This window comes from Corvus kubaryi, unplaced genomic scaffold (genome assembly GCF_017639235.1).
Source record: "Corvus kubaryi isolate FWS band 111438036 unplaced genomic scaffold, C.kubaryi_AGA036_p1.0 133, whole genome shotgun sequence".
Classification (NCBI taxonomy): domain Eukaryota; kingdom Metazoa; phylum Chordata; class Aves; order Passeriformes; family Corvidae; genus Corvus; species Corvus kubaryi.
Genome location: NW_024580667.1, coordinates 22,481,593 through 22,509,311, shown reverse-complemented (window position 1 = coordinate 22,509,311; position 27,719 = coordinate 22,481,593). Strand labels below are relative to the sequence as shown.

Here is a 27,719-nt window from a genome sequence, read left to right as displayed (position 1 = left end):
AGAAGATCCAGTTGGCCAAGTAGGATGTTACTGAATGGACAAAAAGGCAAAATGGGAGCATTTAAGTGATGACAATGTGGGCAGGCAGCAAACAGAATAAAGCAGAGGAACAAATCAGAGACAAAACTCGGTTCTAACTAGGATTACTGAGGGGTGTTGAGGGGGACAAAAACGATATTTTACAGGTATCCTTGCTTCAAAAGAAAAATGCAAGTCTGCTGATGGAGTGGTAAGACAACCTAGTGGAAAGTTTCAAAGAAAATGCTGAATTACTCAATACTCTGAATATTAGTCTTCACAAGCAAAACCTGCTCCTTGCATTTAACTTGGGAAGGAAAGGAGCAAGCAACAGTGTGGGTTGAGTTGTTCATAAGGAGGAAAAGCAGTGGATGTATTTTGAATTTAGCAAGGCATTTGACCTTGGACAATAAGGAAGCAGGGGCTGGCTAAATGCACTACTACACAGTTGAAAACTGGTGGAACCTATGAACTCAAAAGTCCTTGATGGGTGATTGGCTGCTGGTAATCAGTGAACCACACTAGGAAGAGCAACAGCAACTTGGCTGGAAATTGTGGAATATCCCTGTCAGGTAGCTGGAGGGTGACAGAATATCATGAGCAAACTACCAAGTGGTATAAAAATAGAGAATAGCTGAATTAATGAATGACAGAGTTTCAATCCAGAGGGACCTCTGCTGATTTGAGAAGCAGGCTAATAGATATCTTATGGAATTAAATACGGAGAAGTGCAAAGATTTACACCTGCAGAGGAGTAGTGACTGGCTGTGCAATGGTCCTGCTGAAAAGGAAGTTGCAGTGGGGTTATGAGGACTCCAGGCTGAATACAAGCCTGTATTGTGCTCTCTCTATACATAAGGGAAACTGCACAGGAATGGGGAGGAACATGGCTACTGAAGAAAGGTTACTATTCCCATCTACTCAGCTATGGTGAGGTTGAACCTGGAAGACTGTGCTCAGTTTTGGACCCCTCAGTTCATGAGTGATGTGAAAAAAATAGGAAATGATCAGTGGCAGGCAACTAAGGTGTTTAAAGCTCTTCTGCAAGGAAGGGTGGAAGTGCTTAGTCTAGTGAAGAGAAGGTTGAGAAACAACCTAGCAGCTGCCCACAAATGTCTGAAGAACTACAAAGATGAAGAACTGGAACAAACCTCTCTTGAACAACAAGAAATATTCTGCTTAGGTATTGTGAGAAATCTTTTCACCATGAAGACAGAAAAACATTGGAATAGGTTGCCCAGGAAAGTTATGGAATCTGCATCTTCAGAGATACTGAAAACCTGAAAATGACTAGACAGAGCCTTCAGCAAATTGATTTTAATTAGCCCTGCACAGAGCAGGGAGCTGAACTAGATCATGTCCAATCTAGACTTTTCTGTATGAGCTCACCCAATAGTACATGACAGGGTATCCATGTGGGAAGTTGATCACACAAATATGCTGCTGTGTGAAAAATTTTGAATGGAGACCACAGCCAGCCACAGGACATAAGTCAGTAGGAAGCCAGGCTAAGATAATGAGATCAACTGGGAATGGAAAAAAGAATTTAAAATAAACAAATGACTGGCCAAAAGATTCATTATTCTCAGTAATCATTTCACTATTTTAAAACTACTCACTGTGTGACCATGTCTATCGAACACTAGATGAAATTCAGAAAACCTTCAGCATTTTGATCTTTTACTTTGATATGTAATAGGCTCAAGCCATCATTATATTTTCTGTGCCCTAAAAAAACCTGTGCAGTTAAGGGATAGGAATCTGGATCAGGAACTTCCAATCATGCTGTTTACCAACTTTCTTGTTGCAGTTAAATTTTACAGTATTCTCGTGCCATATGTAGCACCTCTCAGAGAACCTACTGTCAGTCTACGTTTCTGCATACTGAACAGATTTGTCCATATTTGCAATAAAAGTTGCCAGATGAAATAAAGAAGTTGAAACAACCTTCCCCTGTCTGCTTGTTAGGCTAGATGGAAAGCATTGGTCTGCAACCAAATCCCTTATCCCCCTTTCTTATTGACTCAGAAAGTGAGGTCATAGCACAGGGACAAGATCCATAAAGCTGCTACTTTGGCACAGAGGAAGGTAAGTGAAGCAATATGGAAAGGTGTGAGTTACAAAAACTCACAATGTCTTTCTAGCATTGAGTATATCAAGATACTACTCATGCCTTCAGGCAATGAATCATTCTTTTGTAAGTCTGTTTGTTAACATCTAGTTTATTAGCAAGTATTTTTCTATGTTCTGCTCCCAGCCTATCCAAGACTTCCCCTCCTCCTCCTGTGACTGTATTTGTTGACCTTCTGTGTTCCAGTTCAGCATTCTGCTCACCTATCTTCCTTCCTGTTGTTTTGTATTTCTCATTCTGTTATTCCTTTTAACTTAGTCTCTCTCAACCCAGATTAACAATTATATTTAATGTACTCTGTATCAAATGTTAAAATAAAGAAAATCACCCAGGAAATACATTTTATTGTATGGGTAAACTAAGATAACATTTGCCATCTGCAATGACTTTTACAGTGCCTCCCTTTCTTCTTACCTTTTTTTCTGTAGTTGGTTTTCTAACTGTATGTTTTTGCAACACCAACCATGATGTCCTATCAACAGCAGAACACCATACACACAAAGCAGTATGGCAAATTAATAACAATTTATAGGAAATAAATCTTTAACATCTTAGTTTTGCTTACCAGAAATGACCAAGGGAGGCACTTATGAAGTAGATCTCAGTGATCAGAAGTACACTTTTCCATTATTCTAGTAATATCACACTACAGTAAGCAAACTGTTTCACATTAATTTCTAAGCACTGAGAAACATCTTGGGGGGAACTGTGTTTGGAAGCAAGCTTAATAGTACGTTAATTTTAGTCTGACAGGCATCATTCTATGTGAAAGATATTGACTTTGTTCACTTTCTACTAGTTTTGCGATAATAGTGATTAGTTCATTTGTGGGGGGAAAGAAAAAGTCAAAATTTGTGCTTCAGCACCCATTTTAAAAATCTGAAACCTGATTTGTATCATTACATATCACTTATGGCATTAGTGTTACTGTCAACTCTTTCATGTTCTTTACTGCTTTCTACTTTTCCCTGTTCCATAATAACATTTTGTTGCCATAGCAAACCTTTCAAACCTTCAAATTCTTCATTGACTTTTTCCAGACATAAGCATATTTTAAAATTGGGAAATAACCATCAATACCATGTGCATTCATGTATGTATGAACTCACATAAGTGTCTCTGACTACTCCTGAACACTTGACATTTTCAAGCCTTTAAATCTAAAATTGCAGCTCAATATTGCTTAAGTTTTATACACAAACACAGGCATGCATCCTTCAATAACGATAAATTTTCCAACACGGACACTCAAGACTCAGAATGTCTCCTCAAGCAACACGTCATCTTCAAGTGTTAACATGTGTATCTAGATGTAGACTTAAACATTTGAAATTAGAGAATTAGGCATTAATCTGGCTTTAAAGCCTTAGGACTAGATTGAATGTGTGCAATGGAAGACGACTAGAATTTCGGAAAGGAAATGACTCAGAATATTTGCAATACAAATTGTTTACAAAATTGGCACAGGTATGATAACTTTAATTTTCAAGACCATAAATATATGTTGATGAAGAATTTTGGACATCTAACAGAGAGCATAATGGTACCAGAAAAAGATAGACTGCAGTACAGAGTTCTGTCTAGTGGAAATTCATTCTGTCCTTAGAAAAAACACTTTTAAACAAGAAGTTCATTTCCCTGACAGATGTCACAAAGGAGGTTTTTAATGATATCTGAACACTGCATTGCCAGCAAATGTGTATGTTGCATATAGGCAACAAAATTGTGTAGAGTTTATTTTGTCTCTCACTTTGAGGGCATTTTCTAAAGCCATTAAAGCAGAGTATAGCATAAACTGTAAAAAAATTTCTGTAGCAGAGAGTCAGCAACAAAATGTAGGTTACAGAAAAGCATACAACAGAATAACAAAATGCAAGGAAGCAAAAAGCTTTTTTAAAGTTCATGGTTCTTTACCACACCTCCTATACCTCCATATAGTTTGTATAAAGTTCCTTTTGTTTTAAGTACTTATAGAGTAGCTATAAAGAACATTTCTAACTATAGGCTGAAGTGATATTTTACTGCTCTTTAACAGTTTAATCAAAGAACAGTGAAAGATGAAATGGATATCATGACAAATCCACAATAGTCTTACCATGTGAGTGCTGGTTGTCATTAGCTGAGGATAGGAAGAGAAGCAAGTAGCAAAAAGAAAAAAAGCACACAAATAAAATAGACCAAAATATCAATGGATAAAATAAATAAAATGCAAAAGTTCATAAAATTTGCATTCATGTGACTGCAAAGCAAGTAGAGATAGATTATTTTAAGCTACTATATGTCAAAAATAATTAAACTATTAAAAAGCTTGTTATATTTAAGATCTTTTATGATCATTCATAACTACTCTACCAATAGTCTTTTGATATGGTAAACAGATATTCATCAGATGCATGTTAAGTATGAAACTGGAAAGTTACTGTATAAATTCAGAAGTAATACCTGAAATTTATGTTCTATATTTCTCCTCATTAGTATCCAATCCTATATCTGTGCTTACTGATACACAGTATGTTCCATTGCATAGTCCAGATTTTGCTAAACAGATAACCCATCTATCTCACTGTAACTCATAAAACAGTTATTGTCTTGCATGAAATATCAAAGAAAACAATTAAAACTATGTTCATTTCACAACTGGCATTAAAAAAAATTACCATTGACTGATGAAATCCAACACTAACCTGTCCATTGCTGGTCACAACTGTGTTGTCTAACAATAAATAGGCACCAAAGAAAAATACCACAGCATCAAACACTCCTAGGAATGTCCAATAAATAAATGCACGCCAGCGGAGCAAAGCATTCTTGGCAACATCTCTGTGTGAAACAAGAAACACGTATTCATTATCAGCAGGTTTGAAAATTCCAGATAAATGAGATCATTCATATTGTTTCTTGAAAAGCACCACATTTCCACATTACAACTGTCTATCACTTCAAATCTAACTCCTTCCTCAAAACATCCTCTATATTTATTTTTACTTAACTCTTAGTAAATCCTTTGAACTGCTCCCTGTACTTCTGCTTATTTCAATAATAGCAAACTCCCTGTGCTGTACCCATTTACTTTTCAAACTTTTTACAGAAGGTATCTCTTTTCCAGTGCTTGCTGCACATGTCATGATCCACTGCAGATATTAAATGGAAACACTAGAGGTCCCTGGAGACTTTGCTTTATTTCCTCTAGGATACTTATATACAGACTATTGCAACAAAATAAAACATTTATTTTATGTGGAATGTGAAACAAGGGATTTGCAGTTGACTTGAAGGTTCAGGTCAAATAGGATTTCTTGAATGTTTTCCCACAAAAAATACAGGGATTTGTCAACAACAGAACTCTTCATCAGCATGCATTTTCTTACTACAAAAAATTTAAATTTTACAACTTTAGTTCTTGTCCACAGAATGGGTATGTATCAACTTGGCATACAGTATAAAACACATCAGAGTAAATCAGGACACAGTTAAATGAAAACCCTGAGTTACAGAAACATTTACTACCAACCAATACTTCCACCATATGAACTTTAAAGACTGTCTGATTACCATATAAAGTAATTTCTCCCCACAGATTAACAATATAGAGTGCAAACCCGTACACAGCCAACAATAGCCTCATGTGGCCCAGAACAACCACTATTGCCCAAAACAGCTTAGCAACAGGCTCTGTTAGGTATCAAAACCCACAAGTTTCTGACAAATAAGCTTTGCTAGCTTTCAAAAACCAAAAAAGATCTTCTGAATTAACATTTCTAAACTAAAAACATTTAAAATATCAAAGAGAAATAAAAACATTACTGGTGAGTTTCAACAGTAATCGCTTGTATTCCTCTTCAATTTCAGTGGTAAAAACATATCACTACATTGATTAACATTTGGGTGGCTAATATTACTTCTTTCAAAGAATGTTTTTCCTGTGATAATCTACTGTTAGCCCTACCTGAAATGTACTGGCTTTGTAGCTACGAGGATCTAAACTGGGCACTGTTCCTAATTTAGATGGCCAAATGCAGTTAATTGACAACAACTGTACGTCGAGTGGCTAAGAACCTAAACAAGTCAATTCCAACGCCCAGAAGTGAGTCAACAATATGCGGAGGACAATGCTGGACACCACACAGAATACATCCTCTGATACAACAATCTAACACTCAGTCATCTTTTCTCTCAGAATAAAACATGTATATAGAAAAACCAGCATGTTTTCTTTCTTAAAAATACTTCTGTTCCCCATGTTTCCTCCCCAGTATTTCCTCCATAGCTGGAGGAAATAAAGAGTACTAAAATAAATCCTAATTTGATTTTGTTGAACAGTGATTTCTATTTAGCTCTCATTCCCTTTGTAGAACGCATGGTGTGATTTGTAAATGTGCATGTAAAAATACATGTTTATCTATTGCACTTTGTAGACCATGCACGTGGTCTTCAACCCTTCTGTTGCAGTGTATCTGATGTTCTACTGTAAACTTGTGGCACAGAAATCCTGAGGACTTCCATTGTAACGGACACAGATCCCACAACTGAACAGTCAAACTTTGGGGCACAGTGTTTTAATTTTACCTGTACAGGGAAGGCTCTCTCTTGAGTATGTCTGCACTGACATGTTGTTCCATTAGACTGTACAAGAGGATAGGAAGGGAGGTGAAGCTGATATTGTACAGTGTTAGATACGCAGTATCATATAAAGTCTGTAGGTGGAAAAGAATTAAATCAACTACTTTTAATTTAAAATTAAATCTTACTTTAAAATTAAATCCTCTGCATGAGACTTGATTTAAAATGAATATGTGAACTTCTGCGGGAAAACAAAGTTCTATTCCTTCAGAATGGAGGCAAATACCCCTCTACAGCTGCTAACTGATATAGGACACAACCCTCCACCTGTATCCCATTCACCTGGAGGTAAAAGATCAACTAAAAGATCCATTTCCTGGACCAGTCTGGTCCACATACTGGCTCCCCCTATTGTTTCAACTGTACGACCAACTCCAAAGTACCCAAACTGAACAGCAGATTCCTGTAGAGGCAGAAATTCCTCTCACATACATCCACATAGCCCCATCCCCTTTTATCTCCTCTATGTCTTTAAAACATGGAGATATTCAGAGAAGAAGTGAGAGCACTCCAGAGGTTTTTCAGCTGTGTGTGACTGCAGTGAGCTACAGCTCACATCCCAATGTGTCTTCGATTCTTCTTCTAACTGAAATGCTTTCTCACGTACGTATCATCAGTGTACCCTCACACCTACCATGTCACCCCACAAAAAGAGCTGTTTACTTCCTCAAACCTATTTGGTGATCATTTATGTTGGAAAAAAATTCTACCAAAACCCCCTTTTTGATTCAAAATTACATTTATCACTTAAAAGGATAAAAATTAAGCTAAATTTTCATCAACACATGCTTTCATATCTAAATCCTAATAATGCTCAATAAAAACTTACAAAGTTTTCAGTGGTCATTTGAAATGGAAACCAAAACAGATAAAAATAGTTTTGTCATTTTGACTCTTCCTGGGGCTTTCTTTCAACAAATTCAAAGCAACAGTACTATTTTCTCTGAATTAATTCATTAATTCATTGAATTCTCACTGAATTTAATACTGAAAACATAAACCCTATTTGTCTAAATTCGGTCATTCATTCCTTTGTTTTTTTGCTCCCTCATTCTGAAGAAAGAAGAGGTAGATCTTTTCTGCACAAATTAGATGAGAACAAGGGAGAACAGAAAATAAGCAAAAAATTTAGGAAGGCGAATACCAGATCCTATCCCGAATGACAGCACTTTTCTGGTGAGCAACAATTCTCTTTTCTTCTATTTTTCAGTTTTTATATTTTCTTTTCAACTAATGGAACGCTGCTATTCATCTGAAATTTGTAATTCATACCAGTCCATGCCAGAGAAGACTAGTTTATTCTCTCATTTTCATTCTGCATTCTAAACTTGAACAACTGGTTCAATTACTCATCTTTCAGGATTTCTTCTATTCATGTCCAGTAGGCTTAAATCTAATTGACTTACATTTTCCACAGACATTTTACTTTGCATTGCCATTTCCAAATTTTGTATTTCTCTATTCCTTGACTTTAACATTGCTTTTGTGGTAATTCATAAAACGGACTTGTGTAACTTTACTGCATTTGCCACTGAAAACCGTATGAACCAAAAACGATGTTCTTCTTTGTATAAACTAACACAAAATTCTCAGGAGGATCCCTTTTTTTTTAATAAAGAAAGCAAAAGACATAACATGACATTGATGGAAAAGGATCAACCAACCTGCTGTGAAAACCCACAGAAGAACTGATATAAAAACTGAGGAAAAATGAAGCAGACATTCTGAAAAACAAAGTGAATGCCGTCAAGTGAAATGCAAGCGCTTATTTATATACAATGCTATAGATATGTGTATCATAGTTTTATAACACTAGCAATAGTGAGCATTGCAGGAATAGTGTATGTATTAAACACCAATAGTCAAATCTTGCAGTAATGCTGCTAGAAAAAAACATTTACAATATTTTCAAAACAATCTTATAAGGCTACAGTTTGAAAATTCAAGGCCAGTGAAATTTGGGATCCAGGAATACAGTTCAGTTAAAGCAAAGAATATAAGGGACAATCCGCAGGAGGAGACAAATCATGATAAGCAAGCATGGATACTCTGGTTAGTATGGTTTCCAGCAAAGCAACTTTAAGATGTTTCTAGCTGTAACCCCAAATGTCATCCTCTCCCAATTATACATATAGTCAAACACTAGAACCCTGAATTACCCTGTGACAGTTCCTTTCTATAATCTTCCACTGCTTACCAAAAGAACTTGGATGCCAACATTTAGAAATAACAAAGCTGTCTAAATAGGGGGATGCTCACCATGAACTTTCTCCACCTACACTATCCTAATGAACTTAGCATAACTTAATTTGCAGTAATTTTTAAGTTTTCAAATACTATTTCCAATGTCATTTAAAAGTTCACTATAGAGACAGCCTGGAAGGTACTGGAAATAAGCAGACCAGTCTGAGATGGAATTTGTAGGATATGAAAAAATAAGATAAAAATTTTGGTTTTAAATGTAACATCTCTTACAGAATGTATCTATTTAAAACTATTTCACTTCATGCTCAGAATAAAAACAACAATTCCATTTCAGCACTGGATCTGGTACTCAAGAAAATCTCCTTATGGAATTATTGCTGTTTTGTAACATTAGCTGCAAAAACTGTAAATAGTTAGACATTACCATTTAAGTGAGGCTTATGTAACTAGAATAAGAATTCCCCTACCTTATAAAAGAAGTATTGCACAAGTTCAGATATCCTAATGTAATAAAAATGCCCATGAACAAGCAACATTTTTTTCAAATGTTTAAATTTAGGTATTGCATAGTCACTGTTTCTTGCTGCTTGACGACCTTCTTTGCCAATGATTCCTTAAAACAATAAAAAGAGGTGAAGCTATTTAATAACTAAAGAACTATTAAAAAGATACCATTAATTGCAAAATTATATAATAACGCTATGATACTGATCTACTGGGTGATCACAACTGTATCTCATACATTATTCCTAGGATAAATGCACTAAAAGTTGTCTGTAACACATATAACCTGATTCTTTGAGACTGCCTGTTTGTAAGAAATAAATGGATTTTATCATTTCACTTGAAATAATATGCTAAGGTGCAGGCTTACCTATACCAACATGTGCTTCTAGAATCATACTGACATCATTTGCTCCATCACCAATTGCCAATGTGATAGGATGTTCATCTGATAACTTAATCAACTTTACAATCTGGAAAAAAAATAGTATTAGAAACTCTCCTCTGTAATGGTTTGCTTATTTTGCATAAGTATAACATTAAATAAAAATTACCAAGACAGTTTTATAAGAAATTCTCTGAAAGGACACAAAACCCAACATCACCCAATGCAACAAATATGCATAAAGATCACAGTTTCTTCATATTACAAAGTGCTTGTTCCAAACATTTTTAAAATACTTCCAAACTACTTTGAGAGAGATGGGACAGGAGGTAGAAAGAGCCAAATAATGGAAGATGTTGCTGAGATTGCTTAATGCTGTGCCAGTGCAGCAATAAATTAAGAGGGTTCTAGAGTGAACCATTTCAAAGAAATCCTGAAAAGAAAGACTAAAATTTCTGCTTTCTCATCTGTATTGAACTTTTTTCCTACATTTAAGAAAATATATTGGACTCTGCATATATGTAAAAACTATCGACATATAAACTGTCCAGAAATTTGACTTCAAATCTCTCCATTACAAATGATCACCTCTGTAAATTTGGTAACCTAAATTTTTTTGCAACTAAAATCTTCTACAAACTTCCAGACAGTTATAGTGCTGGCTAAATACATTTGTTAATGTGAATATGGGCTATAAATGCTGTACCTGTGCACTGAGAAAAAGACATGACCAACTGAAAAAAAATGAAATGCAAATTCCAATACTTCTTTCCTTTAAAAGTTCTTCAGCTATCTTGAGATGTTTCAGTAATGGAAGGATATGTTTTTACTTGATACAAATTACAAATGCAACAGTCAGGTATACTTAAACGTGGTAACACCCACATTTTTTTGTCTGGATTCTTCTTGGCTTTCCACTTATGTTAAAACCAGAGAAAAAATATCCCTCTGCAGTACTAAGTAACACAGGTTCTTGTAGTGTCAAAAGGGTAGACTATTCAAAGCTTGTTAGGTTAAAAAGAGAGCAGTTAGTTCATTTATTAAATATGTTCGTATTAGTATATACCAACTATGATTTATGTACATACTGTTCAAATTTTAAATTCAGGTGCACGGCTGGGTGCTGTTTTAGCATACCATTATGTAAATTGTTTGCCAGCAGAAATTCTCCCCTCTCCTTTTTTTTTTACTTTTTCCATTTTAGAAGATACAAAAATGAATGGTAGCATCTTAAATTGTCATAGTAAGCCATACAGAGTATTAACCTTCAATATTTATATATGTGCATGACTAACAAGCAATTATGAAATTAAACACAAACCTGTGCTTTTTGCAGAGGTGCCATTCGACAGCATAACACTGCACTGCAGTTCCTGCAAATTTCAAGAAAGAGCTCTCTGTAGCTACAAGAGTTCCCATCTGGTCTTGTTTTCATTATCAAGGATAGTGCTGCTCCATCAATAATTAAACCATAATCTTGCATATCAGTTGAAAGTCTGTTCAGGAATAAAATATAAACTGTCACTGTAAAATTCTCAAAAGTACTTAAAATCTGGCAATAAGAATTATGGGAAAATTAATTAATGAAAAAATAATGAGCATAGAATACCACAAAACTAATACATTACTAAAGGAAATTTTTTGTATAAGACTGATATTTGCAACATTTTAAAACTCTGGACTATGCTGAAAATATTCAGTGCTTCACCAGTTTGAATACATAAATCTGATACCTCAGTGACTTCACCAGTGAGTATGAGTGTATAATTAATGACTTTTCAGTTTGGTTTGAAAAAGTTCCAAGAACTGCAGTGAGGTAAACCAAGTTGCAGGAATAAAGTTAATTTTGTGGCACATTCCATAACACAGAGCAAAAAAAACCCGAAAGGCCTTTGGCACTCTGATAAGGAAATAATTTTCTCTCCAAGAGTTTACATTTACAGGAATAAATCATGCCTTGAAGGAAATGCCTAAAGGAAACTTGTTGGCCTGGATAGATAAGGCCACTGTCTACATCTAGAGTATGGATATTTTGCCTTTAGTGCAGTGGCTAAGTCAAATACAGGCTTACTTTTATTTATAATATTAAAATACAATAATTATATATGTTTCCTATAATATTACAATATATTCTTGTACATAAAAATCTGTAAGCAGTATGCCTGTAGTAATTTGAGCATTGCTAGAAGTGTAATCACGGTCACAGGAAGTAGTTTATTCACTACATTATATACCCTGAACAATGGGGGAAGATAAGACGGTCTGGACTGCAAGAGCCATTTTCTGCAGCATCCAGACAAATTATTTCAGAGCACCCTTGCATCTGCCTGCATTACACAACAGCCTCAGGCTCCAGGTCAACAGTAAATGTTGTATAAATGTACACCGAGGTTTATTTTTACTCTCTTTTCAGTGTTCCAAGGTTATACACTACTGTGCATGGGGTTTCAACAAACATGGTTTCACCAGGACCAGTGTTTGTGAGAAAAACACCATATTTATTAATAGGCATCTCCATCCTTTCTACTAGAACAGAAGCTATTTTTGGCAAGTAAGATAAAATACTGTAAACTACATTTAATAAGTTTACAGATATTTTCAGCACTTTGCTACCCATTGGCACAAATGGGATAATGCCATTGATGTACAATGATATCAAATAAAAAGGTATCATTATGAAGTTCAAGCAATATACTGAATATTTGGTGTATTACAGTGAAATATTTTTAGCCTGAATTTGAACACACAGGCAGAATCCTGCTATTACTATCTTAGTACGATCTCCAGCTCTTGGGATTAATGTAAAAAAAAAAAAAAACCAAACCAAATCTAAAGAGTTTTAACATGCAGAAAATTGGTATTGCACAAAAAGTTAAACAAATATGTTTGATCACACCTTGTAAGGCCTGTGGTATTTAAACAAAATGTGGTATGGATGACATGGAGGAAAATGATTTATTTAACTGAATATACAAATGTTCTTGATTAGATGAATGGGGTATAAAGCATAAGGAGAACTCAGAAAAATTATCTGGTCCAGAGATTTAAGCTGTAAGACTAAGAATTATAGCAAATCTCTGCTAAAATGGTATCACAAATGCTTGCTAGCTTGTTGCTAGCAGTTTTATGGTGGAAAGACAAATACAGTGTCAGTTGTGATTTTTCCTTTAATAGTTAAAACAGTACCAGAAACAAGATAAAGAACCATGACTGAAAACCTAAGTTTACCTAAGCAAGCTTATACTTAATTGCCATACAATAATTTACACATTAGCAACAGAAACTGAAACATACTGCTGCTTTCTTAAGGTAATTGGTCACCATTTCATTGTTTGCAAAATGCCCAGAAGCCCATTTTTAGCCTGAAAATCCAACTTTTTTCTTACCCTGAGAAGGTATCCCTGGTTAAGTTGCCATTGGGTTTTACAACAATTTTGTTTAGGTCAAAAAGCACATCGAGTATATTCTGCTCCTCAATTTTCTTTGTGGTTAGCTCAAGTATTTGTGTATTTCTTCGGAAGAGTTTGCAAGCGTAGCAAGTAGCTGCAGCCGTCTCCATTTTGTCTCCTGTCAGAACCCAAACTTTAATTCCTGCTTTCTGGAGTGCTTCAATAGTGTCAGCAGCTTTTTCTTGTAGTCTGTAAAGTCAATTGACAAAATACACTGACGGCTATTGCTTGGATATGAGAAATTCAGAGGTTTTTATTGAAAGATTTTCATAAACAAAAAAAGAATTTCAATGGAAGTTATCAGATCTAAGAATTTTCCCCAAAGTGTGACTCCACAAATGTTTAGGGGACTAGTATATGTTTTTGAATCTTTTCAAGATGTAAAGATTCTTCCTTCATTTCCTTAATACCCATTTTGTAGTCCTTTCCTCCAAAACTTTTGCCTATAACTTGATCAATAAACTATTACATGCATGTAAAATGGTTCAAATACACTGATTTTTGTTCACTTAACTATTGTAATTGCTTATTAGGTTATAAAGTTACCATGTGTAACTTTAGTGAGCTAAGGGTGTGGAATTGCTTCAAATAAGGGGTTTCCCAAATAAACCTCTAATGCAGAAAAAGAGTCTTCAATTACTTTGTCATCACCATTGAACATAAGAAACTAAGAAATTTACTAACCGATCTTCAACAGCTGTAGCACCAAGTAATATAAAATCTCTTTCTATCTTCTCATATGCCTCTGCCAATTTCTTTTCCCGGTCCTGAAGGGCCAACTTTGCATTCTGAAGCAGCTTCTGTACATTGCTATATTCTTCTGCTGTGAGCTTTTTATATGCAACACACAATGTTCGCAGTCCCTCCTAAAGAATGCAATGAAAAGAAACAAAATGCATCTTACAAACTCCTCTTAGACTTCTTGCTGGTGTTTATGCTGGATGATTTGAAAAAGGAACATCATGAAGTGAATAAGTATAGACTGTTACAGTATAATACAGACTAGGATATAGTTGAGCTTGATTCTGTGCTGCTCTGGAAGCAGTTACAACCTGATGGACCAACCTCAATCTTCCAGAAGATAAACAGCTCAGTGATCCAACTGGATATATGAGATTACAAGAGAAGGCAAAGCCAAGGTAAACTTTTCCCTCCCTATGTGTATAATTAGGCAGGATGAGTCAGAATAAATAATAGTAATATAAATAGTAGCTCTGCAGAGTCTGATTTTGATGCTGTGTTGCAGCAGATATACGGACAGGGACCAAACATCACAAAGAGAAATGAAAATCCAACTGCACCATTTCAGTCAAGTGTTAATTAGAATTTAGCTGCAGGTGTTTCAGGCTGCATCAAACTTCTGGACTGTATGATGAACAAGAAACGGAGTATATAGATTGTGTAAGGTGGGGAAAAGCTGTTATAACACAGAAAAGTTTTGCTACCTCAGTTATATTCTGCTTCTCACCACACCATTTAACTGGCACTTCAGCTTCCTTAACTTTAATCCAGTAGGTCTTTACATAGTTTCTTATTACCAAACCAAGAAGAAGAATTATTAAAATAGCTCCCTGCCTCTTGTTATTGATAAAAGCAGGTGCCAGGTATTTTCTTTGCGAGGCTTCTGTATGTAGGAGCCAGCCCTATTTCCAATTATCCAGGATGAAAAAATAGCTGTTGATCTGGATTTCTTTCTTGATACATATTGAATGAATGTGATACGTAAATACTTTTTCAATTTCATTAGCCTCTTTTACTTGTAATTATCAGACAGCTGTCCCATATAATAAAGCTTAGTAAAGCACTTCGAGAGTTTTTTGCTTCAAAACAAAAGCAGGTGACACTGTAGGGGTTTTTTTGTCCACATACCTGTAATAATACTTTGGTTTCAGTTTGAGTACTGGATGCCAGCAAATCATCTTACAAATGCAACATTTGTAAGACTGGCAGCTGTCCTGCATTGCAATGAGTTCTGTGTATTTTTTGACACAACAAAATTCAGTTTTACAACTCCAAATACTACTTTTAGGTAAAACCAAGTCCTGAATTTCTTTTAAAGGTGATCAGCCAGTTCATAGCTGATTTTTAGCAAGGAAAAATGTAAGATATGGATGATCTGTCTCCCCAAAGCTTGTAAAGCAATCAAAGGCAGCAGGTAACAGTTGCTAAGGCTGAGGACTAAAACTAGCAATGAGATTTACAGTTTTTCACTTTTCTTCTATTCAAAAATTAATTCAATCCACAATTGTGAATATACCATACTAACGAGCTAACTGATGATCTCTGGTTTAACTTACAGTTGTGCATATCTAATGCATTCATATTGCACCACAACTGACATTTAGAAGATGAGATGGATGACAGATACAAATAAGCAAGTTACACAGACTGCTACCCACAAAGCCTGAGTGAACCTTGGCACGGAATAACCTTGGTGCCTGTAAAGACAAATCTGTTAGCAGATAAAGCAGGAGGTCAGAGCACTTAACTTCTTTTTGACACTGATATCATGTGAACAGATCAATAAAATGGAATCTTACCACTGCATTGCGTTCTACTCGGGATCGTACTTGGTCAATTTTACCTTCTTTAACCCTAGGAAATATGGAGGAATCTGCTCCCTTACAAAACAGAAATATATCACCTAAAAGAGACAGCATATGGAATTCAAAATGACCAAATATGCTTTCTTCAAAAAACATCCAAATTAGTAAGTCTTCAAAATGTTTTCTTCCAACTGTTTTGTAACATTTGTACTCACGCTAGTACCCGGTCCCTTATTTTATAAAGAAAGGCACACAGACTATGATTAATGCTTAACTGATAAATCTGAAACAAATTCAAGTGAAACAAAAAAATCGAACAGAATGTGACAGCCCTACCTGTTGAAGATTTAACAATTACACTCATTCGCCGTCTCACAGAATCAAAACTCAAAACCTCCAGTAATTCAAACCTGAAAAAGAAACAGAACTATTTTTTACACAACTCTACTTTTCCTAATCCCTAAACTGACTTCAAGCATATAAATGACTTCAAGCATATAAATTAAACATGACTTCTAACATGGAAGATTATGTTGAGTACTATGGAATATGGAACTAGTACAGAATGAAACAGCAGGTTGCAAATAAGAAATAAGGAAAGCCCTTACCTCCTCATTACTTGACACAGAACTCATGATGTCCTCAAGTATCTTTGGATGTATAGTCAATCTAATTCATTTAAGCAGAAGACTAGAAACTTTGCAGCATAGCACTGTACTGCATATAAAGTAAGTTTCTATGTATAATACTTAGACATAGCCTTAGAACTTGAAATGCATGCTTACACAAAGTCTTTATTCTATATTTTTCTCATTTTTACTATTCCTAATCTCCCAAAAGTGCTGACCTAATTCCATGAATCTTGCTCAAATGTTGAATGATAATTTATTCAAGTGAAAAAAAATTATTTTTTACTGGTTTATATTTGCTATTATTTCTATGATTTGATTTTATCACATGTTCCTTTCCTTTCTAAGAGGAAAACTGAACACAAGCTCCTCTTGCACTGTTTTGGTTTCATCAGCTTGTATACTTCTATCATTTATTCTCTTACCTATTTCCTTTAATCTAAGAGAGCCTCTCTTTTACCAGCACAAACATAAGCAATCCAATCATTATTCCCAACTTCTTCAGGATTCATCTCTGTCCAGATCTGCTTGTTTAATTAGTCCTAAGTCCTAAGTCCTTCAATCCTAAGTCCTTTTAACATCCTAGAACTCAAACCTGTGCATAGCTACATCAGGCCTATGTCTACAAACCGTGACGCATTTGGGAGAAAATTCTCAATTATAGTGTTTTCTTCTGAGTCACCAAATTATACTGACTCCAGTTCCTAGGAGCTGAACCAAAAAAGTCTGAAGTAACCTTTGGGAAAAACACTCATATTATCCTAAAAGGGGATAAAGTAACAGCAGGGTTCCTAATATTTGTATCCAAGTGTCCCTGTGCAGTTAGCAGAGTACCCAAGCAGGAAGACCCAGATATACAACAGACTTAACCAGCAGACATCTAGAGAAGTGTAAGGTAAATTTTCAAGGGTATGTACATCCCACAGAACAGCTGCACTAGTTCAGTGTTATTGAAAATTTGAGTCACATTATGGTCCACAAAATTTATTCTACAGGTATTACCCTCCTGTAAATTCCATGGATTATTTGTGAACAACAAATTGGGTACACAGCATTTTCTATTAAGAATGTATTATTTACCATATATAAAACCATGAGAAACTACTAGATTAGGTCATGAATCCCACACCACACCTTAATTGTTGTACCAATATTTTATACTGCATATAATATCAAAAAAAGTGAAAGTAATTAAAATTGCTAAATTTTCTTTATTTAATTTATTTTTCTGCTAAAACACAAGGTTCCTGACTTTCCTGACTTAAAAATTCATGTATAAGGAAACAATAGTTTATTAAACACATCAACAAAAACTCATCATCAGTCTATTTTGTTGTATTTTTAACCACTCACTTTTCTATGTTATTTTCCCGATTTAAGATCTCCATAAAATTGTCCTTCAGCCTTAGATAGGTGTAACCAAGTCTGTAAAATGAAACAGATGAAGAGAATGAATACAACAAATATATAATTATCTGGTTTAAGCATGTCATAAGGATTTAAGACTGAGCCCACAACAAACCAACACCAGAATCCCAGAGTGTTTTTATTTGATTTTAGACTATGAATAATCATGAAGTCATGTTAAGGAATCAATCAGCTGTAGATTACTTGGTGTGTATTATTACAATTTTTGTTTTGAAAACGATTTTGAGCTTCAGTGAATAGATCTGCAGTTTAGAAAAATATAATACCTAAGTACACACATACCTCTGTATTCCTTCAACTAAAGCAACTTCATCAGGTGATGATGATATATATATACAAGATCTTCTTGAGAACCGGTTTTTCTTCAAACCATCTACGCTGTCATCATCCTTTACCTGAACAGTGTGGCAAAGACAAAGAGCTCGGAAAAATAGCTCCTCTCTCTCCTGAAAAATAAAAGGAACGGTTGTCATTACATGTTATCACTTGAAATCTCTTCTTTTGGAAGGTGATCAATGTGACTGATTACTACTGATTATTAATCGGACAGAGGCAGGCTCTTTTAGGGGCAGCCAGGTCTTTCCCTGTGGTAACAACACGATTGTGTCACAGCTGCTTGTACCCCTAAGATTGCCGTACAAGTCAGGTTGCTGGGATTGCCATACAAGTCAAGCTAATGATGCAAAAAAACCCCAAAAACCCAGTGTGCATCTTCTACCTCCTCTGAGTGCCTAGACGTGACTGAAAGGTGTTTTTTCTTTACTTTTGCTTAAACTTTAACAACTTGTATTAATTAAATTCTAGTCAAGGTATAATTTAGAAGTCCTGAGTACACACAGGAGGATGTACTATCTGGAACACAGGTCTTAGCAGGGCTTACAGATTTCCATCTCTTGAACAGCTTGAACACCCCTCAGAACTATAAAAATTACTGAAATGCATATACTTTGGCAGCTCAAGCAAACCAGTTCCTATAAAATATCAGATTGTTTGGTAATGACAGCTCCTGGCACCAGAAAGAGATTTCTATTTCATGGATACCTGGCTGTGTTATATCTCTACCTTTGTGTCTGAAATCTATTCTTCTGTGCTGTTAGATACTGACTGTGCCATTGTGATTCCAAGATAAAAACACAGCATACCTCGGGACCACATTCTGAGGGCCATGGGTGAGAGACATATGGCTGCTGAATTACACAAACATATTTTAAGAGACCTTATTTTGTCATAGTGAAGGGTATGACATGAAGTAACTGTGAATGATATGATACTGCACTGATTTAATTAAAAATACATTGTACTTTGGCTGTGATTATCCTGGCCATGTACACCGTGTTCACCTGTTGACATGTGAAGACTCCTGAACTTTCAACTAACTTTGCTTTACACAGCAAATAGCCACAATACATGCATGCTGTAGGTAGCACACTTCAAATTAAGTCACATTTTAAAGTAATTTAATTTGATCATAAACCATTCTCTGGCCCCATTTTCACTCAGTGATGACTAAATAAGTGCTTGCATTAAGCCCCCATTTTCCCCTTTGAGGATTTTCCTGTCTTGCTTTTCCCTGTTGTAGCTAAGGTTAAACAGAAACCAGTTATCTATGTCTGTAGCTATTAACCACAGGAAGTTCTGTATTTGGGTTTTAATTCAGTTTTACAATTGCATTTAAATGAGAAACTTCCCATTAAGCCTTTAAATCTTACTCTTAACTAGGAAATGAAAATGTCTATGCAGTTATCTACTTTGATTAGTAAAATTCAAGAATGTTGAATTCCTAATATTACGTTCATTAGTACAGTTCAATTTTCATTTTTCACTGTAAAAAACCACGAACATAGAAAGAGTTATCATACCTTTCCACTACCTCCTGGAGATGAATCAATCATATCAATGCCTGTACAGTCATGGAGGATTTGTCCATTGCAGATAACATGTGGTACATAAACATGCCCTTCGATGCAACATTCTACAAATTCCATGTTGTTCTCAGTTAATGTTCCTGTTTTATCTGTGAAGACATACTCAATCTGCAAATGAGCACAAATTAAAAACAGCAGGAATGTGAACAGAGATTTTCCACCACCTCTGAACAAAACTGAGTTTCTTACAGGGTTACACCTTCCTTTCAAGATCCTTAAGCTCTTTCAGAAAAGGAAGACAACCATTTCTTTGGGCAGTTATCTTTATAGAAATATAGGCCCTGAAAGATTTTATCCTACGAGAGTATCAAGCAATGCTATCTTTTGCCTCAAAACACATATAAATAATGTGTTTAAACTACTTCCACTCTTCTCTCTAGGTCCTTTTTAGTTTTTAATGTCTTTCTTCCTGCAAGAAATATATTTTTAGAAACAAAATGCATACAAATTTCATTTCCCAGGGATTATTATTTAATGCACTGCCTGGATTTGGATCAGTTACTGTCAGAACAGTCTTTAGGGCAGTATCTGAATTCCCCACTACAATTAGGTTAGTTTTAATGAGGATTGTGGATACATACAGTTATACACATGGGCACTGTAATTGCGCTGGAAACACTCATTTTGTCTCAATATTAAATTTTTCATTAACTTTATCTTTTACAATGAGCCCCAGTGCTTAAGTCTAACAACATTAAAAATAAAACCAAAATCTGAACAATAAACTAGAAGAACTAGATTGGCTCAATATTGGATCCTGGATGTAGGTATTGTATACGTACTGCATGTAATATTTGATAAAATAAGAGAATGAAGTAAGGTAAGGAACTAAACTTTGAAAATAATGCTATTATTTAGAATTCATTAGATTGTTTAACCAACTTCACCATTTATGCAGTGCACTGAACAAACTAAAAACCAAACAAATTTTTGCTCTCAGTCTTCAAAAACATTCAAAACCAAGTCACTAATTATGCAAACTTTCCACTGAGATTAACCTTTGTAAAATTCACTAATCTGAAAAGGCAAATGCCAAATTTTCCTGTGTTTTTTTATCTGTGGACAAAACACCCGTAATTCAATCTTTTACAGAATGGATAGGATTTATACGGATTTTTTTCATCTCAACCCCTACACTCAGTTTCATAATACAAGCTACAAAACGCTATCAACCAAAGATCTTTTAGTCATTCAGTGTGTTGCTTTGTCATAGTGTTTCCTCATTTTCAGACAGACCCTCCTGTTTCACTGGGCACCACTGAGAAAATCCTGGCTCTAGCCTCTTAGTACCCTCCCATTCAGGTATTTGTACAGATTGGTAAGATTTTCCCCAAACCTTCTTTCCTCCAGGCTGGACAGTCCCAGCTCTCTCCACCTGTCTTTGCATGAGCCATGCAAAGTCCTGTCCCTTGCCTTTGTGGCCCTTCACTAGGCTCCCTCCAGTATGCCCATGTCTCTGTAGCAGGGAGCCCAGAATTGGCCACAGCACTCCAGGTGAGGCCTGGAGAGGGGTAGGATCACCTCCCTTGACCTGTTGGCAACACTTTGGCTAATGCAGCCCATGATACCATTAGCCCTCTTTGCCATAAGGACACACTGCTGGCTCTTGCTGAACTTGACTTCCATCAGGACTCCCAAGTCCTTTTCTGCAAAGCTGCTTTCCAGCTGGATGGCCCCCAGTCATCCAAATAATTAATGATCAGGATGGGAGCCAGTACTGACGCCCAGGGGACACTGCTAGATAGTGGCCTCCCACTTTGCACTGCTGACCACCACCCTCTGAGCGTGGCTGTTCACCCCTTTTTCAATCCACCTCACTGTCTGCTCATCCAGGCCATAATTCATCAGCTCCTCTTTGAGGATCTTATGGGAGACAATGTCAACTGTCTGCCATAATAATGAAATACCTGGTACCACCCTTAATACAAATAGGTATGTATCCTTAAAAGCTTTATTACCAGTTTGACTAGAAAAATAAATATAGCATCTTATTTATTTATTTGAAAAACCTATGAAAACATTTTTAACTGAGATCTTAAGTTTTTTTCTCAAACAAAATTCATCTGTATCTGTCTCAATGTGATGATTTTCTTAATACAGAACAGAATTTCTTTTCAGAAATGAGAATGACAATTGATCATTTTAACTGATGAAACTTGTGTCTGGAGACACAATGTCAGTCTAGTCAGACAAAAAGGGTTTTTTTTTCCATCTAACTTTTAATCTAAGGAAGCTAGATGCCTATATAATTTCCCTCTATAATCAATGGAGAGAAAGTGTTTATTCCTTAATAATATAGTAATACTAATTGAATTCCACTGACTGGATAAGAAATCAGAATTTTTGACTCTGAAAATAAAAATATCCAAATTTTATTTTTAAAATTAATCAGCACTACAGAAAATGCACATGTAGCTGCAAAAAAACCCCCCAAAATAAAACAAAGCCAAAAAACCTTGAAGTGACAATTTTAAAATAAAAACCTACAGTAGAAACAGTTGAAAAAAAAATTATCATTCAATGAAATTTACCTGTCCCAACTCTTCATTGAGGTCAGAAGTATTCACCAGTGGTCCTTCACCTGTATCCTCATCAAACATTTCTTCATCCCATGTAATGAAATAAGAACCGAGAAATTTCTGCATTTCCACAGTGACATACATGGATACAGGAATAATGTAGTTGAAAAGAACCATGAATGCAAGGAAGTCTGTAAAAGCTTGAAGAAACTGCCAAAGAAACAAGATGAAAATATTGGTTTTTCATGTGCCATTAAAGACTGCAAGATTACTACATGTATTTACAAATTGTTTTTTTTTTTAGTAACTTTCAAACAGTAAGCAACGCCTTCACAGCTCACAGTTCTGCACAGGATGTAGACCTTCATGATTTATAACATCACAACTGGCAGGAAATAGAGCTTTTTCTTTTAAATTTGCATTTTTCTTTACAGATATACAGGTGTAGAATACTGTTACATAGCATTATTGTGAAGTTCTAGAGCAACTAACGTGCATGGTGAAGACGTTTTGGGGAACAAGGGAAACAGGTACATTCGAAAATAACCAGAAAAATAGCATAGATGCACAGCAACTCCTTCAAGGATTACCAAATTACATAACTTGCAGGCAGTATCTCATAAATAAATAAAGGCTTTCCTTTCCCTCTCTCTCAACACAAGCAGAACGCATACACATAATCTGGCTTAATTTTCCAGTGGTGGAGACTTGGTGGAGCTACAGTCAACCTGCTGAGCAGGTTGAGACAGTGCTACTGGTGGTAGTGAGAACTCTGGAATGCCTGGCTAGCATGTGCTCCTCACGCATTCACAGTAAGGAAGCAAATTTTCCCCTAGTCTGATTGGGAGGATTTAATGAAATAATATTGGGCTTTCTGTAGGTGAGGGCTCAGTTCACTACTTTGGATCATCAGGGTATCCATTCTGGACAATATCATTGTTCCTGTAAGAACATCTGGCACTAGTGACTGATGCTGTCTGATGCCTCGAATGCTCAAGACAGAGCAATATGAAATGAAGCTTTTGAGGGGCATTTTTATGGAGAGTCTTATAGCAGATTCTTCTGAACATGTCTCTTACAGGACTGCCAACAGCTGTGGGATTCCTTCCAGCCCTGTATTTCTCTGCAAGAGGTCAATTCTTTAGTAATTTATATAAATAACTGGCAATTCCAAAATATTTTCATGAAGCTTTTTATACTAAACCAAACACTTTCTCATCAGTTAAATTCACACATACAACTTAAGAGCAAAAATTTAACATACAACCTTTTTACAAGTACACTATCACTACTGTTAGCAAAAAAAGCATGACTGTAAGTAAGCAGGCTGTATATACTTTTCAGTAGAATGTCTATAAATTAAGGGTTTGGGCAAACTTTCTTGTTATTAAAATTTATTTCCATACCAAATTTCTTTTCCTTTCAGGCTCTGTTTTCTGATTATACCATGGCTCATCACGAAATGGTTCACTCTGCCAGGCATACTTCAGAACAGTATTTATTAGTGCTTTACTGACGAGAATACAGAGGTATACGACAAGAAATACATTCATTGATCTAAAAAAAAAATAAAAAGGCAACTTAAGATTCCCATTAGCATATAAGACACAGGTTTATTAGAAAATGTTATATATCAGCCTAACATTTGCTGCAAGTCTAACAATGCTAAGATGTTAAATAACTCTTCCAAAATGCTTTTCCAATGAGGAAAAACATTATTGAGGACCATTTTCTATTTAAAACGTTAACTGCTATAATTGTTTCCAAAATGTGTGTGACACATTACCAAAACTAGTGTATTAGTGAAAGCAATAGCTTAGATAGAATAATAACAGAATAACTGGGCTTGTATCTGCAGACCTTTTCATGCCATTTCTCTGAATCAATACAAGATCACTCACATAAGTATTTTTATAGAAATATAAAACCAAAAAAGAACATTTTGCTATGTAGCTGTAATGTCCTAACTCTAGGCAGATCTAAAAAAAGAGCAAGAACATTTTGCATTTAAGATTGTATTTTCATTAATGATGGGCATGAACTAAAAGCCATGGGTTATACATCAATAACAGTAGAAGCAGACACATCATCACTGCTCAGTCACTGTGTAAGAGAAGGGCTGTCAGCTGGTCAGTCCATCTTGTCTCAATCAATGACATCTTGTTTTTCACAAGGTTGGACACCTTACTCAGAGCTGATGATTTCAGATAGCAGAGCAGGAATAGAAAATAGTCTCTATTTTGAAAATAGTAAGCAACCAATGTCAGCCCACTCCTTAAGGATAGCACTGTCTTACTTTCCCACCATATATGTCTGTATGGAACTTCTTAATTTTAGCTAAACCATGGAAAACATGCCACAGTCAAGCACTGTTACTGTAGCCACTGTTACTTCATCCAAAGTGAAGTGCATTAAAAAAGTTACTTTTACTGAATTCCAAGACTTAATTGCAATGAAAAGCATTGAATGCTAGGATAATAAAAAACATAACCTTGGAAAAATGTCAGTAGATGTACTCTAATCAGCGAAAGAAAAGTCTTATGGAACAACCAAACATCATACATTAAAAAGCTAAGCATTAATTCAAAATGGCTTTATTTTTTAAACATCTAACAACAATAATTCAGTTTTGAGAACCTCATTTATATGGTGTTACATACATGTCTTGTATTGTAAGTAAAAAACTATTTAAAAATAACCAGATTTTAAGTCTCTCTACCTTTTTTTCATTTAAATCAATGAAACATACACTTCTAGAGAAAAAAAGTATCTGATTTGCACCATTCAAGCATGCAGCTTTCAAACCCCAAAATAAATACTAGAAATTTTACTTCTCTACAGCAGATCGCTTCTGTGATTTTGACTGGTAATTTAATGCCATCTTAGTTTCCATGCCAGTGTAGATAGCAACACCTGAAATTAGACAACTTGTTTTACTAAAGATTGCACAGTGCAGTAACTGCAAAAGAGCACAATTCACTACATCATTATACTCTGTCATTTCTTTAATTCTTTAGTCTGAAGAAAAACCCCACAGATTTGGATGATAGCCCAAAATTAGAAATGGCTCTATTATCTTGGTACTAAGAGAGAAATTTTAAGCAGCATTTACATCCCATTCCAGTCACAGTTTCCAATTGCTGAAGTGTTTCTATGTAACAACATTAAATATTATCAAAAAGTTGTAAAACAAGTGACTCAATAGAAATCATAAGCCCAGTAGTAACTGTAGGCTTGTAACCTTGTTTGGTGTTTGCTTATTATTTCAGGGTCCATTAAAATAGTCAACAGAAATATTTACCAAAGATTTTTTCTGTGTTTTTTAAAGTGGCTCCTCTAAGAAGCAGATTTTCAGATCCTAATGGCCTGCAAAATGTAAGTATTACAAAATGTTAACATTTAGAGGAAAACATCAGACCTTAGTGGAAGTCACATAAAACAGGAAATTACTTTTATTCTAACAAACTTACAAGGAATATTTAAAATTTTAAAGGGAAAATTAAAAATAGATAAATAGATGTCTAAAATTAAACTCAAAATTTCATAATTCAAGTCTTAAACCAATGCACCTCAATGCCACAAATGTAGGTACCCAAATAAAGACTCAACACCTTAATTGCACAGTACTTGTTTTTAAAAGCACTAATTCTAGTATTTTTTAGGCTTATATGAACTACAGTATCCTCTATGTTAGAACTACTTAAGGACAATACACTCTTCCATTTTAAGTATAAATGGCATACAAGATATTTTTGATACTTGCTGTAAACATTTCAAAAAATGCCAACAAATATAGGTAAAATAATTTATTGAAGAGTATGGAATTAATGTAAGGACCTCAGTGAAGTTTAAATAATATTTTGGAACATGGTATGTACATTAATCATCATATGAGTTCAAAACCAAGGACTACTTTACAAGACAGACAGCATGCAGAATTGTCAGATTCTATCTATACAGCAATAAAACAGAACAAAACAAAACAAAAAGTATATTCAGTGTTTTCAAACGTCATTCAAAGTGCACCTGTGGTATGAAACTCCCAAAAAATCAAGAAACTCCAAACAAACAGGGCCACAATTCTGATGTAAAACCTGAAACTTGTTCCAAGAAACTAGTGGAACATGAATGACCCAGATCAATCGACAGTTTCCATAGCAGATTGTGACAGAAAATAACAGTGTACAGACACGCTGAGGAGGTTAGGAAGGCACTTAGCCAGCACTAAGTAACTCCCCACATGCGGGGATCTGGGCTATCACCCCAGCAAGCAGCTTCCCTCCTACTGCTTTCCCTCTTTGTGACAAGGATCAGAACAATTTCGAGTACAGCAAGTTGGATGTTGCCTTCCTTGAACACACAGCACTACGGACATTTTAGACAGAAGTACAAACACATTTAGTAAAATTAAAGACGATCATTTGACATGTTCAAGCCCTTCTGAATCTAAGAAGAAAAATGAAATACACAAGTGATACTATTCATATTGTTTAGTGCACTACCAAGATCTCACACTAATGGGGCAGTATTGTACAAGTGCTGTCAAAATCCTATCAACATCAATGGAAGTTGAATAAAGACATTAATATACTAAAGAAGAGAAATATGATTAGAAGATGAAATATTTATTATTTATGAAATAACAGTCTGGAGTCTTCTACGAGAAAAATATTCTTGCACTAAGATAAAGCAGCACAATGTTGGTGAACCAAAGGTAATTCTCATTATTGATGCTTATTCAACTGTGAACTGTTTAAATGTGTAGAAACTCCAGATTTCCCCACCTTGCAATAGGCTCATTCCTATCATGGTAAACATTTATTCGACCAACAAATCTGAAAGGGAAATACACAAGTAGTTTAACAGTACTGCTAATAGATTATTTGAGAAATATTTTCTAGGAAGTACTTATCACAGAGAACATTTCCCAACTGAACAGGCTCCAATTATCCAGAACATGAACATGAACGTAAGAGATACATATAGATACATACTTAAAACATGTAAATACAAAAATACAAAGAATGGTAACTTGATATAAATTTTGCATATAAAGAGATGTAAGAAATTATAAATTTAGGGATAAATCTTCTAAGTAGATCCATGAGCAAGAAATAAGTCTTATTCCGTAAACTGCCTAAGATAAGTCAGCGTAATTACTATCTTTTACAACATCTAAAGCCCACAACTGAATTAAAACCAAAGCAAACCAAAGCATAGAGCTAGTAAGTAATTCTCCTTCTGAATATCTGTAAGTACATTTTATCTGTATGTGGTGGCTTGACCCTGGATAGCAGCTAAGCACCCATCAGCCTCTCGCTCGTTCCCTCCCCAGCAGGATAGGGAAGAGCGCTGGAAGA

General features: G+C 35.3%; 1 protein-coding gene across 10 annotated transcripts in view; it reads right to left on the bottom strand.

Moving 5' to 3' along the window:
* The window catches only part of ATP11A (ATPase phospholipid transporting 11A), a 122,849-nt gene that overhangs the window by 13,989 nt on the left and 81,141 nt on the right, over window positions 1-27,719 (bottom strand). For 7 of the 10 annotated variants that reach the window (XR_006017823.1, XM_042038824.1, XM_042038872.1 and 4 more), the window contains exons 8-26: window positions 27,144-27,194; window positions 25,661-25,725; window positions 25,191-25,272; window positions 23,766-23,916; window positions 22,372-22,569; window positions 19,775-19,948; window positions 18,198-18,361; window positions 17,841-17,912; window positions 16,195-16,268; window positions 15,853-15,956; window positions 13,997-14,178; window positions 13,250-13,501; window positions 11,185-11,359; window positions 9,849-9,951; window positions 9,442-9,587; window positions 8,434-8,493; window positions 6,716-6,843; window positions 4,834-4,969; window positions 4,245-4,268 (exon numbers count right to left, since the gene is read on the bottom strand). Coding sequence is in view for 9 of the 10 variants with exons in the window: in XM_042038824.1 (XP_041894758.1) it covers window positions 4,245-4,268; window positions 4,834-4,969; window positions 6,716-6,843; window positions 8,434-8,493; window positions 9,442-9,587; window positions 9,849-9,951; window positions 11,185-11,359; window positions 13,250-13,501; window positions 13,997-14,178; window positions 15,853-15,956; window positions 16,195-16,268; window positions 17,841-17,912; window positions 18,198-18,361; window positions 19,775-19,948; window positions 22,372-22,569; window positions 23,766-23,916; window positions 25,191-25,272; window positions 25,661-25,725; window positions 27,144-27,194 (2,341 nt within the window). In the remaining variant the exon portion in view is untranslated. The remainder of the gene's footprint in view (window positions 1-4,244; window positions 4,269-4,833; window positions 4,970-6,715; window positions 6,844-8,433; window positions 8,494-9,441; window positions 9,588-9,848; window positions 9,952-11,184; window positions 11,360-13,249; window positions 13,502-13,996; window positions 14,179-15,852; window positions 15,957-16,194; window positions 16,269-17,840; window positions 17,913-18,197; window positions 18,362-19,774; window positions 19,949-22,371; window positions 22,570-23,765; window positions 23,917-25,190; window positions 25,273-25,660; window positions 25,726-27,143; window positions 27,195-27,719) is intronic. The other 3 variants (XM_042038803.1, XM_042038866.1, XM_042038813.1) reach the window with 2 other exon arrangements.